Source organism: Balaenoptera acutorostrata, chromosome 10 (genome assembly GCF_949987535.1).
Source record: "Balaenoptera acutorostrata chromosome 10, mBalAcu1.1, whole genome shotgun sequence".
NCBI lineage: Eukaryota > Metazoa > Chordata > Mammalia > Artiodactyla > Balaenopteridae > Balaenoptera > Balaenoptera acutorostrata.
Genome location: NC_080073.1, coordinates 44843463 through 44861233, shown reverse-complemented (window position 1 = coordinate 44861233; position 17771 = coordinate 44843463). Strand labels below are relative to the sequence as shown.

Here is a 17771-nt window from a genome sequence, read left to right as displayed (position 1 = left end):
ACCAGATACATTACTTAGCCTGCAGATTTCGAGATGGTCTGTCTGAAAAGAATTCTTTGATATATGTCAGAAAACTCAAAATACTTCATTAGTTCATTCCAAATTCCCAAATTGGCTAGAAATGTTGACTACAACTCGTCTTCATGGAGCTTTGACCCTCTTTACTGCACAGACATATCTTTTTATTTGCAAACTCTTGGTGACTTGGATGCTATTTTATCTGATATCTCTAGAGCTTATTGCCCACCCCTCAGTCATTTATGGAACCATCAATCAACAAATATGTTGAGTATATAATACAGTCATAGCACTTATCCAAATCTAAGATCACACTTGGCAAGGTGTCAGGCCCATAGTAGGTATTTCTTAAATATCTGTTGAATGAATGTGTGAGTGATGAATTGCCCTTATGTAGCCTACTGTGTATTTTAGAATAAGCCATATGCACACACAAAGATAAGCAACAATATAAGAATTTATGTAGTTAGTTTTTAAAAAGTAGTCCAAGAGATAGATCATTGTGTGTGTGTGTGTGTGTGTGTGTGTGTGTGTGCGTGCACATTTGTGTGCAAGGAATGCTTTGTGGAAGAAGTAGAGCTAGGATTGGGCCTTTAGAAATATTATTTGGATGGGTGAGAGGATGACCCACAGTCTAGGTAGGAAGAACTGTGTGAACAAAGGTACACTTTGGGACAGGAGCAGCCATTCTGGGTGGGAATCAAGATCTGAGTGGCAGGTTGTAGCCTCACAGAAGCTTTGCAATGTCAAAAAAAGTAAAGAAATGTTTGACTCAGTTATCTTAAGGAAACAAAGATTTATTAAAGTGAAGCACTTTGAACTCTCTGGAATAAAGGTGATATTAATGCATGTCTTTCTTAATGCACTAGGAACGTTTCCTTAAGAAAATTTTTTTACTTTTTAAAACGTCCTTTCATAAATGCCACCTTGGGTCCTTAGGAGAAAGAGTACCATATGCAAGGTAACAAACACACATACTGCAAGTCACAATAAAATAAGAGTCATTTATTCTGTATTTAGCGAACAAACTATAATCTGAAAGAATGTTTATTTTTAATTTGTAGCCATTGGACTTGCTAGAGTTCTTTCCCATCCCACTTTGGAGTTAAATGTCCCCGCAGCTTCCTTTTCTTTTCCCAAAGTCAAGAACTGTGGCTACTATGCAGAGGCCTACCATCTAGGAAAGTACTGATAATTGGTAAGCAAATCATAGAAGAGGATGTCTTGTGACAGCATCAGGTGTACCTGTCGGAATGGTGGGTGAAATGCGTACGGTGTAACGATGGAAAGCCAACCGTAAGCAAAAGCCTAGCAAAGGCAGAATGATCTGGAACATGATAGCCTTGCTAGGAATAAACGTTTTACAGAGGAACACAGCAATGGGAAGGGGAGGCAAGGAGGATGATACACACACAGGTGGCGATCTAACGACCAGAGCCCTGAGAGGGAATCCCACTTCAGGAATGGCCTGTAGTTTTCTGGTAGACATTCTGCGTGTCTCTGTCCTTCAGGTTCTGCCTACATGACAGAAGCTTGGCTGGGGCCACTGTCCTTGGGGTAAAGGAGGCTTTTCCCCCAGATACAATGTTCTCCCAGTCTGAGGGAGCTCAATGTTTTGGGGGTTGTTAAGGAAAGTCTTAGTTAAGGACCAATGAGAGGAAGCCATAAAATGAGATATCTGACGGGGCCAGATGCTTACTAGACACCTGACAGCTTCCAAACCCGCTGGGAGGAATACGGCATTTTTGAAGGAGGGAAAATGCAAACTGAGCCCTGAGGTCAATTCTTCAACGTTAAACTGGCATATTCTTTAACATTAAACTGTCATATTCTCAACTTACTCTTCCTCTGGGGCACTTGGATGAAAGAGCCTGACCTTGATGGCCTGTCTCTCCTCTGTTCCCCAATAGGTCAGCTAGTGGGTGGTGGGGTCTCTGGCGGAGCAATGTACACAGAACAGTTGAGAGACTCCCCAAGAGGTGCTTTGGCATAAATCAGTATCTGAGAGGCACACAGGCATTGGACTTTAGCTGTGTTTCCTGAAGATGGACATTTCGCTTGCATTGTTTGGTGCCCCCCAGGCTGGTTATGGGCAGCCCTCAGGCTCCAGGAGCCACATTGTGAGGCTCACTCAGAGTCCACTGTGTTGTCCAAGGCGTGCTGGGAGCGCCTCTGATTCCTGGACGACACACACAGGTACACAAGATATGTCAGACACAGCAAGGCCACTGCTGCGAAGAAGGCGAGGGTGCCCATAAAGGCAGACGGCTTGATGGGCAGGCGAATCAGGGGGCTTTCGGCTGGGATCTGGTTGGTCAGGCTGAGCATGTAGCCGAGAGACCAGGCTATGCTGCTGTTCCCCACCTGTGGAGTAGAGGAGATGGCTCAGTTCTCAGGGCTGGGCTTGAGGCACGGATTACATCCCCAGGGCACACCATGGTCACCCTCCTGAGACACCCCCACGAAACTTTGGCCTAAGGAGGTCAAAGGACTTGCCTAATTTCAGACACTGCAGAGACTGGGCTAGAACCCAGATCACTGTGACTGCAAAGGCTCAAGGGCCCAATCTCCCACACTGCAGAGGAAACAGCCAGAAGAACTAATCCTCACAGCCTCGTCGCAGCCAAGCGTGAAGAGGGCACAGTTAATAACAGTGAAAGTTTTTCTGTCATCGGGTACAGAAGTGCCTATAGCTAAAGAAAGAGGGTGATGCATGTTTTACTGAACCCAGGACCAGTTTCTAAGAAAAGATGGTCAGGGGACTTCCCTGGTGGTCCAGCGATTAAGGCTCCACACTCTGAATGCAGGCGGCCCGGGTTCAAGCCCTGGTCAGGGGACTAGATCCTGCATGCCGCAACTAAGAGCCTGCGTGCCGCAACTAAAAAAAAGATCCCACATGCCAAAACCAAAAAAAAGATCCCGCATGTCGCAACTGAAGATCCCACACACAGCAATGAAGGTCCCGCGTGCTGCAATTAAGACCTGGTGCAGCCAAATAAATATCAAAAAAATAATAATAATAAAAATCAAAAAAAAAGAAAAGAAGGTCAGTTTAAGTGGGAAGCAGACTTCGTCAGTTTCATCTGGCAGTTCCATCAATTTTTGTTTACATGTTTTTTGGCTATTTTATTAGATGTATAAATGTTTCAAATTTGTAATCTTCTATCCTCTCTATCTTAAATGATGCTCTTTATCTTAGACTGTTTTGTCAGATATTAAAAAGCTACACCAATTTTCTTTTGGGTAGTATTTGCCTGATAGTTAAAAAAATTTTTTTTAACTTTCAAACTTGGCATGTCCTTTGCAAATGAACAAAACAGAAACAGACTCACAGACATAGAGAAGAGATTTGTGGTTGCCAAGGGGGAGAGAGGTGGGGGAGGGATGGATTGGGAGTTTGGGATTAGCAGATGAAAACTATTATATATAGGATGGATGAACAAGGTCCTACTGTATAGCACAGGGAACTATATTCAATATCCTATGATAAACCATAGTGGAAACAAATACGAAAGAGAATATATATATGTATAACAATCATTTTGCTGTACAGCAGAAATTAACACAACATTGTAAATCAACTATAGTTCAATAAAATTTAAAGAAAACCCAAAAAACATTCCATGTCCTTAAAGACTGTTTCTCTTATAAACAACATATACTTCATTTAAAAAAATCCAATCTGACAGTGCCTTTTAACTGGTAGGTTTAGTCCATTTATGATTATTGTGATTATTGATATATTTGGACTGCTTTCTAATACCTTAGTTTTAAATTTTCAATAAGTGCTATTTCCCTATGTTTATTTTTTTCCTTTATTGCCTTAAAAATGATATAAATATGTTCCACTTTACAAGATGAGAGTTTTAGGCCACTCTTACGTCCCTGTATCCTATGACCCTCAACCATACCCCCATCACATTGGATATTAGCTATACTAGAATTCTGGGTTGTTATAAATGGATTCTTTTCTTTTACTTTTCTTTGGTGTTAGTTTTCTTTTTTCTTTTTTAATATAAATTTTAAGCCACAACATCATTTATTCTTACTTCCTATATTTTTATACATCTGGATTTATTTCTCTCCTTATTTGATCACGTCCTCCAAAAATATTTTGGATGTAAATCTTTGCATGGCAAATCTTCTGAAGTCTTTTTATACCCTCACATTTGAATACTAATTTGACTGAGTATTAAATTCTTTATAAATAAAGGAAAGGAACTGGAAACGTAGAATTCTGTATCCCCCCAAATTGGTATTTAATGGAAAATCATTCCCCATTCTCATAATGTACTTTCCTGGTAATTAGATTGATTAGAAACAAAGCTTGGAGAGTACATGCCACCAACAGTCCTTAAACATCTCCAGACATCCTTAATTTTTATAGATGACTCAGTTTTATCTATGTAAAAGTAAACAGTCACAGGCCTAATGCTGGATATTGCTTGCTTTAATCTAATTATTGCCGAAGCTAACATCGAACAGACTGACTCCAGACATACTTCAGGCTTTACATCTGCTATTCCTGAAATGAGAAAACCCTTCCAGAATCTGGGGAACAGAGTGCTGGATGAAAATATCAGCAAGGCTGAGTCCTGAAAGCAAGGTACAGAGGCCCCTCACCAAATAGTCACCTGGTAAGAGCTGTAATTCCAGCATTGGACCATTCTGGACACTTGAGAGTGAATACAGTGACCTCAGGCTCATTCTAAGATCAAATTCTTATTTAATGCTGCTTATTTAATCCCTGTTCTCTGAAGCATAGATCTCACTCTGACATTTGTGTAAAATGGAGAGCAATTAGTTACTATTCTCTTAACAAAATTGTTACATTTGAAGCTTCTTGTCAGGATGAAAAGTCTCTGTTCCTTAACATATTTATGTATTCACTCAACAACATTTACTAAGCACCTTCCATGTTCTCAGCCCTGTGCTGAATGCTAGGAATATGAGGACGATAAAACAAGTGCTGCCGCCACGGAGCTCAGAGGCCATGGTGCTTGGCATCCAATCCTTGACTCATGTGGAAGGTTTCTTCCACTGACCACTTCCTCTGAATTCCCCTAGAATCATCTCTTCTCATAAGCTCACCAGGGGTCAAGTCTCATTGGCTCCATTTAGCAAGTTAAATCCCCAAGTCCCGCTTATCTTCTACATTTCATTCACACACATACACACAAACATCTATTTTGAGAGAAAGAGGAGGAAACAGTTTGTGCTTTGACTTACCTCTTTTTTAAAATGTATTTGGGGCCAGGTCTCCTCGGTGAATTTGTATCCGTTTACAAGCAAGTGGTAGATATAGTGGGCTGAGAAGCAGTAGGAGCGAGCATACTCCTCATCAAACCGGGGGAGCAGCAGTGGGAGCTGAAGGCAGGTTCAAAACAGGGAGGAGGCAGGTTTTATACATTTCTTTTTTTTTTTTTTTTAATAAATTTATTTATTTATTTATTTATGGCTGCGTTGGGTCTTCGTTGCTGTGCGCGGGTTCCCATTGCGGTGGCTTCTGTTGTTGCGGAGCACGGGCTCCAGGCGCGCGGGCCTCAGTAGCTGTGGTTCGAAGGCTCTAGGGCACAGGCTCAGCAGTTGCGGTGCATGGGCCCAGCCGCTCCGCGGCATGTGGGATCCTCCCGGACCAGGGATCGAACCTGTGTCTCCTGCATTGGCAGGCGGACTCTCAGCCACTGTGCCACCAGGGAAGCCCTGGAGGCAGGTTTTAAAACACACATTTCAGGGACTTCCCTGGTGGCGCAGTGGTTAAGAATCCGCCTGCCAATGCAGGGGACACGGGTTTGAGCCCTGGTCCGGGAAGATCCCACATGCCGTGGAGCAACTAAGCCCGTGTGCCACAACTATTGAGCCTGCACTCTAGAGCCCATGAGCCACAACTACTGAGTCCGTGCGCCACAATTACTGAAGCCCACGTGCCTAGAGCCCATGCTCCGCAACAAGAGAAGCCACCGCAATGAGAAGCCTGCACACCGCAACGAAGAGTAGCCCCCACTCACTGCAACTAGAGAAAGCCGGCACGCAGCAATGAAGACCCAATGCAGCCAAAAATAAAATAAATAAATTTAAAAAATTAAAGAAAACCACATTTCAGAACAGCTTAGGTCAGCCGTCATATTTTAAAGAATCTTATCACCCAGAATTTAATAATTATAATTACTATAAAATAATACAATGATAAAAATATCCCTGTTTTATGTTCATTTGTTTTATTTTTGAGATTCCACATGTACGTGATAACATACAGTATTTGTCTTCCTCCATCTGACTTATTTCACTAAGCATAATACCCTCCAGGTCCACTCATGTTGCAAATGGCAAAATTTCGTTCTTCTTTATGGCTGAGTGATATTCCATTGTACATATACACCATATCTCCTATATTTCCAAAAAATAAAAATCCCTATACAACATCACAGAAGAACAATCTAAGTTTATAGAGTGCTTATGACGTGCCAAACGCTGTTATAATCATTGTGCCCATGGTTAGAACATTAATCCACAATGCAGTTATGAGGTGGGGTCCCTTACTACCCCCATCTTACGGATATGGTGAAAGGAGGACAGCATAAAAGCCAAATTCAGAATATACACACACATGCACACAAATGGAATCTACTCTGCTCTACTGTTTCGTACCAATATGGATCCTTTCTCTTTAAATACTGACCTTACCCCAATTCTGTGAGCAGAAATTCCAGGTGCTTGAGTTGAAGGTGTGCAGGGAAAAGCTACCCGAAAGGTTGAAAGCACTGGCTGTGTAGTAGAATCCTGCAAAAGCCTGTAAGGAAGTCGTGCAGAAGGAAATCAGTTCTCAGAATGGGATATAATATGGAGGTTTCAGGGTACTGAATAAGGAAGTGGGAAACAGCTAGCAGAGGAAAAACAGAAAGGTGAGAAAGAAATATTCAATGGGGAAAAAACGGAATCTTTCCATAGTTTTGCCCTTACCACAAATGACCCTTTAACTTTTGGCTGATATACCCCATTGAAGGAACAGGCTTCTTGGTCATGGCAAGCACTGAAGTTAAATAGGGAAGCCACCTTTTCCCTACACAGTGATGGGTCCCCGGTTCCTTCAAAAGTGATGTTGTTGTTGGGATCATAACTTTCAGGTCTCAGGTCCTCTGTACACAGGCTGCCAAACACATGTGCCTCAGTGAAGGCGGTTTTGTAATTCCGAGGGTAACAGGGGTTGGCAAATGTGGTTTCAGTGGTATAATTCTGTAGGTACAAGAGTGAGGTGTTAGATATCACTGTTTTGTGGAGGCCCAAGTACAAATCCTCAGTGCAAATCCTTACTGTTGTCCCCCGCCAATGCCAAGAGAGAAACGGAAAAAAGGCCATTCTGCGTCAGTGTAGAAGGGAGCTCCCAGGTTGTCTAGATAACTCAAGTCGGGGTGGGGGAATGGTCACCCTGCACCAGGCACAACACTAGGCTCTTGCTTACACTGTCTGCTCCAGCCCTTACCACAGCCCTGTGAAGCAGATTTTATGAACTCCATTTTGATGAGAAAACAAGATATGTTTAGATTCATTGACCATTTTGAAGAGAATGTTATCTATCCACCTAAAAAAATAATTCAAAAGGTACAAATAAATATATTATGAAAATTAAGGCTCCCTCCCACCCACTTTCCCCACCCAGATTCCCTCCCTGGAAGTAACCACTATTGCCAGTTTTGTGTATTCTACCAGAGATTCTGTGTATACTTCTTATATGCATGTGCAAATATATTTTCTTTTACCTTCTCTTTCTTTTCAAAATTTAAAAATTAAAAAAAAAATTTTTGTTTTTAATGAAGTTATTTATTTATTTTTGGCTGCATTGGGTCTTCGTTGCTGCGTGCGGAGTTTCTCTAGTTGTGGCGAGCGGGGGCTACTCTTCGTTGTGGTGCATGGGCTTCTCATTGCGGTGACTTCACTCTTGTTGCTGAGCACGGGCTCTAGGCACGCAGGCTTCAGTAGTTGTGGCACGAGGGCTCAGTAGTTGTGGCTCGCAGGCTCTAGAGCTCAGGCTCAGTAGTTGTGCCTCATGGGCTTAGTTGCTCTGCGGCATGTGGGATCTTCCCGGACCAGGGCTCGAACCCATGTCCCCTGTATTGGCAGGTGGATTCTTAACCACTGCACCACCAGGGAAGTCCCTAAAATTTTTAAATCATAAATGGTAGTACTGTATACACACTGTTCTGCCCCTTGCTTTTCTTACTTAAAAATATGTCTTTGAGATTTTCCTTTCATTTTAAGTGTAAGAGTGGCTTTTTAGAAGCTGCATAGCACTCCACTGTACAAATAAACTATAATTTATTTAGGGAGTCCCCTCTAGAGGAAAATTTAGGTAGTTTCCAATCATTTGCCATTACAAAACAATGCTGTAATAAATATCCTGTTACATAGAAATCTTCGATCTATTTGTAATTAATTTGGTATTAAGGTTGGGATTTGATTTTACTTTTTCCAGATGATTATCCAATTTTTATCTATGGTCAAAAATGTTCCCTTTAAAAAAAAAATGTTCCCTTTATCAAATGCTGAATTCCAAAATGTGTTTGGTTCTATTTATGGACTCTCTTTCCCAAGAAATTGGATTCAAACTCTAATTTCAAAGCTACCAAGGCCTATTTTACCCCCTACTGTAAAATCTTGACCCAGAAAACACTTAGCCCAACTCTTTCATTTTACTGCTGAGGAAACTGAGGTACACATCAAAACAATGTAATCATTTAACAAAAGGCAGTGGTAGGATTCTACACAGAATCCTACAGAAGTCCAACACTCATCCAGTATAACTGACATGAGTGTTCTGCAGAAAGATCTTCGTATGACTCTGTGGAGGCAGCAAACAGGCCCCCTTCTGCCTCAGTGGTATGAAAAAATCTATGGTGTTCAAAAGGTGTTATGTCTAATTTGTAACGTATCATGCCATGGTCACCCTATGGCTGAAATATTCGTTGAAAGAAAAAAATCAAATCAACCAACTGATTATTTAGTTTCTCCCTCCAAATCTGCCTTATACTTTTTAAATAATTAAATCATTTCTGGCTTGGCTTGGAGAAGAAGCAAGATAATATAAATTATTTCTGGCAGAAGAAGCTCAGTAAAGATTATTTCACTTCTCTCTTTGGAGTGTGAATTATTTGTTATGGCATTCCTTGAATATAATTTGCCAGTGTGCCAAGTTGCTTAGGCCCTCAACATTCAATAAATCTTCCCTGAATTTAGTGTTTGCAGGGCACTGGCATGAAAGGGTCATGTACTTTCTTTTATAATAAAATGACCAATATAGTTTTTCTTTTTAAATAATGGTATTTGGAATATTATGCACCTATAAAAGTAATAATTTCAAAAGATGTTTAACAACACAGGAAACTGCTCACAATATATTTTTAGGTTAAAAAAAAGCTGGATATAAAATTATATATAAACCATATGAAGCCAAATTTGTAAATACTACACATATTCCTGCATGAAAAAAAAATCTGGAAGAAAATGCAATACTGTGTTGATGGTGGCTAATTCCAGGTTTTGTTTGTTTATTATTTATATTTTTTATGTCTGTATTTTCTAAATTTTTTTTCACTGAACATGTGTTACTTTAAAAACAGAAGAGGACCTCCCTGGTGGCGCAGTGGTTAAGAATCCACCTGCCAATGCAGGGGACACGGGTTCAAGCCCTGGTCTGGGAAGATCCCACATGCCGCGGAGCAACTAAGCCCATGAGGCACAACTACTGAGCCTGAGCTCTAGAGCCCGCGAGCCACAACTACTGAGCCCTCGTGCCACAACTACTGAAGCCTGCGTGCCTAGAGCCCATGCTCCGCAACAAAGAGAGGCCACCTCAGTGAGAAGCCCGCGCACCATAACGAAGAGTTGCCCCCACTCGCCACAACTAGAGAAAGCCCACGTGCAGCAATGAAGACTCAATGCAGCCAAAAATAAATAAATACTTAAGTCTTACTTAAAGAGGAAGAGAAAGTGAATTCATGTCCCTAACGTCTAACATGCTCTCAGAGTGAGACTTGAGCCCTGGGGTGACTGGAGACTCCTTATTAAGAAAATAATTTGCAAAGTGTATATCTAGGTGTCACTCTCACCACACTTATAAGGGGCTACAGCCCCTTATATTACAGACCGGGAAATGAGTCCTGGACTGGTGGCATTTACTCAGCCTGTTCATGATGCAGTAATCTTTGAGAACCTTCTAAGTTGGGGCTTGGCAACACATCTTTGGGACATGAAAGTATTGGTCAGGCAAGTTGGGACATGCATTTGTGGGTGATCCTCATCACACCTGGATCCTTCCCCTCACCTGAGTCAGAAGGCTTAGAGGGCAGAGCCACCCTCTCAGGCATCCAGATGTTATCAGGCAAGTTGGAGACACACCCTGTCCCTGTGACCTGACTATCTATAGTGAGGGGCTGGGGTCTCCCACCTCTGCCCCCAGTCCTGGGCTCACACCTTGAGACCTGCATTCTCAAACCCAAATGAGACCTTACCCAGGTGGAGTATTCACTTCTCTACTGTAGACTGTTGGGTACATAGACATTCTTTAATAAACACTGTAGGAGTGTGTGCATAAACACACACACACACACACACACTCTCTCTTCCTCAGGGCCAGTCAAATTTAAGAGGTTAGCTTCTCAAACCTCCACTCATCCTGGAAAAAGGGTGATTTCACCTGCTTCCCTTTTCCTGTCTAAAGTTCAGAGGAGCCCCTGCTCCACCCTCCACCCCCACCAGGGCCAGAGCTGGAGGAAGGGGCAATAAGTATTGCTAAAAATAAAAGGAGAGAGAGAAAAGAGGAGCCCCAGTTAACGAGGGTTGGTTAAGCTCTGTGTGGGGTTTGGTTTGGCTGAGTGTAGAGTGGATGAGAGTCTGGGGTGGGCACTGAGTCTCCTGAGCCATGGAAGTGTAGCTCAGGGCTGCCTGCAGGGTTTCCGCTCTGTCCTTCCCAGGAGTGCTCAGGCTCTCCCAACAATACATGTGGCATGCATGTGTACTGGGGCTCCAGCCTTTCCTGTGAGGCTGAAAGAGAAGTTTTGGGAAGAGGGCCAGACCTGGAGGGTGAATTCTCACCACCTACCCTGCATGACTACTCAGTAAATACAGGGATCTGAAGATGTGAGTTCTGCTGATGACACTTTTGTGAACCAACCCAATTTTCTACAGGCTAATGGCTGGGGAATACTGCTTCCTTCTTCAATGACCAAAGTAGGTTGCAGTGGTGGGGGTTAAGCTACTGATGCTGTGTCCACTATGTTCATATGCTGACCCAGCTCTTGTCTCCTGCCCCTGGGCCCCATCAGAAGCCAGGATCTGTGGCCTCCGGTTGGCCCCATGCCCCTCTAGGTGATCAAGCCTCCTTCCCTTCGTTTTCCCTTCGTCTTCATCTTCCCTTCTCATCCATGGCTGAGATTGATGTCCTCTTAGCACTGGAGTTTGGGATCTTGGGTCGCATCCATGGTGCTAGTGCCCTTGCTGACACATACAGTACTAATGTCAAGTTCATATTAGTGACAGCCTTCTAGCTGATGCCTGAAGTAGCCATCTGTGCCTAATTCATCATTTACCATATGAATTACTGACTGATGTGATGGAATTCGGCTGCTCTAAGATCCCACCATATAAAGGGCATGAAATCTGCCTAATATAGGCTCATGTAAAAGAAGCCTGAGCCTGGGGAGGGCTCTGCCCTCTCCCCTGTCAGCAAGCATTTCCCATGTGACCACTTTTATTATTTTGTCTGCACTCAGGGGAGTCTCAACATTCTCAGGTTTATTTAGCTACTGGTTTAAAACAGCTTGTGTCCATAAAGGGATCCCAAGTCCTGAATCATTTATAAAACATCTGGAGCTCTGGAATTTCCCTGGACTTCTGACTCAAATACACTGGAAATGGTCAACACATCAGAGAGAGAGAGAGCTTGGATGCCCACAAGTACACAGGAAAATGCTGCTGTTTCCATCCACCTTCTAATTGGAGTGGAAAGGACAGACCCCAGAAGGCAAGGCATCTTCCTCTCAGCTAAGACCCCCGAGGGAATACCCGTTGCCCCCTGGCTCACGTACCTGAAGGAGAATTGCCAGAAACCTCTTCTCAGCCTCATTGCGGCCATAACACTGGAAGCTATGTGTGTAGAGTGTGTACTCATAGCCATACAGGGACACCTTCACGATGTCGCTGGTGTTCAGCCCCACGTTCTTCTCTTCCACCGCGAAGGATATTTGGGTGGAGGCACCGCCTAAATCCAGGGCACCTGTGGTCTCCTTTCCATTCGGATGCACCCACATATGCCACAGGCTCTTCTACACAGTGGGAAAAAGAAACAAGAAAAAAGACCAAAGGTACCATCTCTGATTGGCTAGGGTTCTTCACCCAAGACCCATCTCTTATTGCTAAGTATGACATGGGAAGCATTCAGGGCCAGATCTCTCCTTTATTTCAGGGGTGGTGAACTCAAATGCTTACAGGGACTGTACAGGCAACATAAATGAGTGAGTAGACAATAGGGAATGAGGTGTAGACTGTAGGGAATGGTGGGGCCTGGGACAAACTGGGGAATGCATCAGCTATACTCTGTTCCAGTTGGTTGTTGCCATGCAGGAATGTGAGTCTGCTGTGACCATCTCCTCCAACTTTTGGGGAGTGAAGGGGGCAGAAATGTGGATTTTTATGTGAATTTTCCAAAATATTAACTAAATTAATTTAATTTAATTAAAAATATATTCAAGGGGGAAGAAAATAGCTCTTAGGCTGAACATAGTATGGTGTCCTCTGCACCAAAGGAGCAGGAAGTATGGAGACTGGAATGTGAGGAGACCTGAGGACACAGAATGAGTTGGGAAGAAAGCTGCCTGAGGGCTCTGTAAATTCCAGATGGCTATGGGACTTCTTGGAAGGGTCATTTTCCAGGTGTCCTTCAAAAGACTCATAGCCCACTGCTAGATTTAGATCCTCCCCTGCCTCTAATTTCTTATTAGCTAGTAAAATGATGATATTCCCCCTCCCCCATGCATTTGGTCCTGTTTAGGATCCACGGCTTTGTCCTAGCTATACGTGTCTTTTCTTAGCTGTTGTATCATAGATGTTTCCCTAATTCATTACATGATAGGAACAATGCAGGACAGATGGCCCTGTTGGCATGTACCTCTGCTTAAGTTACCAACCACAGGGGACAGGATAAACAGCAAGATTAAAAACCATGCATTTGTTTTCACACACCTCCAGGAAATTTCCCATTAAATAGTTGGCTGTAATCCATCCATAAATCCCTTCCTCTTGCCCAGAAATGATTTGAGCATCCCTAAAATCAAAGGGCTGAGACTCGAAGTAGTTTTGGATGCTCGCAAGGACTTCATTAGCTGCTGTTTCGTTTTGCAACCTATGCAAGGCACAGAACACAAAAGGCTGAGTGCCCAGACAACAATCTTAAAATAACACCCCCATCCCCTTCAGGCAGGGACAGTTTTCCAGATGTATATAAGACATGGCAACCCCCTGTACAAGTTGAAGCTTCCCAGGCAAGGCAGGATGCACTTGTTACCTGTCAAACTGCCAAGCAGGAAAATAGCTACCAGTAAAAATACCGCTTGTTCTCTTCTCCCCTACCTGTTCCTATCCCTCTCTCTAGCAACCAGCTAATGAAAAGAGCCTCCTACTCAGTCACCATTGCTCTGTCTCAGATCAGCAGAGGAAAGGAGATCGGTGAAGGCATAGGAGTGGCATAAGTAATCTCTTGGGGCACCATATAAAGAAGCCCTCATCAGGCCAGAAGGAAGGGGAGCTTAGGAGGGAGGGGGAAAGGAAGAGGGTTGAGTTTTCAGCTGTCCCAGCTTTGCTCTTTGGGAGGGCTTCATCGTGAGGGGATATGATGGCCATCATGGCTGTCACTGAATTGAAATTCATTGGTGTGCTGACCCATGGAGGAGTGGTAACATAGCGTTCATGTCACCCATGATGTAGAGTAATACTATCATTCATCTGCTGCCATTTTATGAAAGAAAGCTCACTTGGGAGACTCTTTTCCCTTTCATCAGTGGGTTAAGAAAGCCAGGGGCACTGGCTCACTCTTGGCTGAAGAAGAAGAAAGAGAAATGCTACAAGCAGAAGTCCATTCCAGTTCAGTAGCAAATTATCACCGCTTGGAAAATAATTAAGAATTTTCCTAGTTTTATTAATTCCCATCCCAGAGATTCTCAAATTATTGTTTTTTCTATATTTGACTTTTCTAGCAATTAAAATATCAACTAGTTCCTCAGAAGAAATGGATCACCATCAGAAAGTTTCACAAGGAGGCATTAATATTTAATTTATTCAAATGCGACATTCACTTTTTCCCCAACTGGCAAACTTTTGTATTCCATGGTTTTTGTCATGGGCTATAAATTACAGAGCCTTTGAATGATTTCTCACCGAGAGGACTGGGAGAAAAAAGCAACCAAGAAAAAGTTGAGTTCTTTGTTTCCGTAAGAAAGAAAAGGCAGAAGAAGGGGATTTCTATGACATTTCTATTTCAGGTAAACACAATAATTTTGAAAACACACTGCAGATTCCAAGAGTAAGCAAAGAAATCTGACTTCTTTCCGCATTCTACTTGGTCAACCAGCACAGAGGAATAGAAAAAAGGAGAGGAAAACTACAAGGAAAGGGCTCAGTCCAACTGAGAGTGCTTCATGATTTTTTTTGATGATCATCTTAAAGTGCCTCTGTTGTTCCTTTGTATTTTCTTCATGCCCACATGAAGAAAATACATGTAATTTTACATTCCTGGGATCACAGACAAAGTGGCTTTGAAGCAGAATGAGTGTCATCTTTTGGGGAGAAAGCCTTATTATCAAAGTTTAGGGCAGCATCTACCCTTTAATTTAGGTAGATTTAAGTTTGATGTGTTTTTTTTAAAAACTATTTTTCTTTTATTTCAAGGTCAAGGAAATATTATCATGGAGAAAAAAATGAAGAGAAAGGACATTCAAAAACAATGCAACTGGGCTAAAAGTCATGGCTACAAATTTAGAAGGAACTGCTTAATTGAATGAAATGAGATGTTTGTTTTTATGTAAAGCCACAGGCTTTGGAGTGAGGAGCAGAAATCCCATTATTTGAAAGCAGATCTCAGTGACATTTTGTACATGGGTAGAAGCTAAACAGCTTAGTAGTATAGTGGGTTGCATTTAGTGGAGACGGTTGTCCACAGGTGTTAAAATACCAGGAGTCAAAAACAGTTTCTACTTTTCTGGAAAACTAGAGGTACATCCCATGATTAGATTTCCTGTCACTTTTTTATTTTCAGAGTGCTCAGTAAAATCACCATGGGGAAGGGAATCAAATATAGAACTGTTTCTTTCTGAGTATTAAGATAAAGACTAAAAGTTTCCCAACTTTTAAAGCCTAAATTTATGGCAGAATATGGGCTTCTTTCTTTTGGATTTATTCCCAGAAATAGAGTTACATTCTTGGAAAGAATTCAACACATTCCTGGTTATTTTGGTCCAAAGGGCTCCTGTGTGCCATTCCAGCCCTTACCTCAGCAAGCGCATCCCAGCTGTGGCCCCCAGGTAAATGCAGGTGGATCCATGGAGGTGGGCTGGAATGTGCCCCTTGACTTTTTGCATGCAGTCCTCAAAGGCTTTGGGGGCATCTTGAGGGTTTTCCCCATAGCTGGAGATCCCAGAGCCTGAAGAGCAAGCAGTCAGCACTTCTTAGCCTTCCCAGGAACCAACAAGAGCAGTACAACTTTTAAATATAAAATAAATCAGCTCTGGAAATTAATGGGTTTTTGTAGGGGGCTGAAAATTGTGTATGTGCTAAGTTCCACGTGGTCACACAGATGAGTCAATTCCCAAAATATGGAAGGAAAGAATTACAAAGGTGAAAAAAGTAATGAGCCAAGACCTGCTTTTAAAAAAAAGTTCTCATCATGGAAATTTCAAATATAAATAAAAGTAGGGAGAAGAGTATAACAAACCCATGCACCCATCTTCCAGTTTCAACAATGATCAGTCTTGCTCCATCTGCACTCTCCCATTCTCTCCTCATGAAGCAAACTGCAGACATGGTATCATTTCATTCTATAAATATTTCAGTATGTATCATTAAAAGATAAGAATTCTTTTAAAGAAACATAACCATAGTCTCATTATTCTACCTAAAAATGTTAAAAATAATCCCTTAATATAATTAAATATCTAATTAAGGTTCACGTTTCCTCCATATTCATATTTTTTTCTCTCCCTCTCTCTCCCTCCACCTCTCTCTTTCTTTCTAGTTTGTTTGAACTAGGGCCCAAATAAATTCCATCCATTATAATTGGTTGGCATGTCTCTTAAGTCTCTTTTAATATATAGATTCTGCCCCCCCTTTCTAATTTTTCTTTGTAATTAAACATTTTTTTCCTTGCAATTTCATTTGTCTTATAGTTTCCCACAGTCTAGAATTCGCTGATTGCAGCCCCATGATTCATTTAACATGTTATTTGGTCCCAGTTTTTTTCTATAAATTGGTAACTGAATGCAGAGGCTTAATCAGATTCAGGTTTGAACTTTTTCAGAAAGAGTAGTTTATAGGGATGTGCATTTCCAATAAGAGGCACAAGCATCTGGTTGTTTCTCTCTTTGTGCTGTTAACAAGCATCAATGATCATTGCTTAGATCCATTCATTACTCCATTCATTAGGGTTTATGAAATGCTGATATTTTATTTCCATCATTCTTGCTTCACTTTTTACCTAAAATGCTTTTATAAAAGGAAAACTTCCTCATCGTTAACTATTTGATTACCCTACAGTACAGTTTGTACAGGGAAGGCAGGGGATAAGTGCTTGATTCTTTCCCTTTATTTACCAGCTTAAAAAATATAGATTGCATCGCTAGTATCTACCTAATTTAACCAATAAGGGATTTTGTTCGTTTGTTTGTTTGTTTAAGGGCATATGAATCTAAAGATATATTTGATATGTTTCAATTCATTGCAGTTACTATTCTTATTGGTGGCCTATCTTGTCCAGTGGCGCTCTCTTCAATTTGGCAGCTGAGTCCTTTTGACATGATCTCAGAAACCTTTAAGAACTTTTCTGCTTTCTGATATGATGAGATGTATCAATGACCTATATATTTCCTGCCCCAGATCTGGAATCTGCTGTTTCTCCAAGGAATCCTGGTTTCTTTTATTGAGTAACAGTATTTAGCATTCAAAATTTGGAAGCTAGGTTGCTTACTGAAAGCCTTTCCAGAAGACAGACCTAGAGAAAACTTTATTTCAAGAGAAAACACATCATGAATTCTTAGCGGTATTTCTAATTCAAAACTTCAAGTTCTTCCTTGAATTCATTGATCTTGTATCTTTATCTTCCTTTTCCTAGCCTGTTTCCCAGCCCCTCCAACTTAATAACTCATTTGCTTTATTTCACAATCCACACACAACAGTCTCAGTATGACAAGCACTACCACCAATTATAGGATTATTGAAAACAATTTAAGATTTTTTGAAGTTCTTTTTGTCCTTAGGGTGTATCCTATTAGGCATGTACAAGTGTCCATAAATGAAGCTTTCTTGAAATACATACATGCTAATTTGTCTGCATATTGTCTATGGCTGCTTTCATGCTAAAGTGGGAGAGTTAAATGGTTACAACAGAGATCATATGGCCAACAAATGAAAAATATTTATCCTCTAGCTCTTTACAGGAAAAGTTTGCTGTCCCTTGACTTAGATGATTTATAGGCATCTCCAACTTAATATATTTG

General features: G+C 41.7%; 1 protein-coding gene across 2 annotated transcripts in view; it reads right to left on the bottom strand.

Annotated features, from left to right (window-relative positions):
* Positions 1–1002: 1002 nt before the first annotated feature.
* ENTPD3 (ectonucleoside triphosphate diphosphohydrolase 3) overlaps positions 1003–17771 on the bottom strand; it is a 34551-nt gene continuing 17782 nt past the window's right edge. The window contains exons 5-11 of one of the 2 annotated variants that reach the window (XM_028161682.2): positions 15553–15703; positions 13252–13411; positions 12099–12335; positions 6979–7251; positions 6698–6808; positions 5248–5385; positions 1003–2382 (exon numbers count right to left, since the gene is read on the bottom strand). In XM_028161682.2, coding sequence (XP_028017483.2) covers positions 2146–2382; positions 5248–5385; positions 6698–6808; positions 6979–7251; positions 12099–12335; positions 13252–13411; positions 15553–15703 — 1307 coding nt within the window. In that variant the 3' untranslated portion in view covers positions 1003–2145. The remainder of the gene's footprint in view (positions 2383–5247; positions 5386–6697; positions 6809–6978; positions 7252–12098; positions 12336–13251; positions 13412–15552; positions 15704–17771) is intronic. The other variant, XM_028161683.2, reaches the window with a different exon arrangement.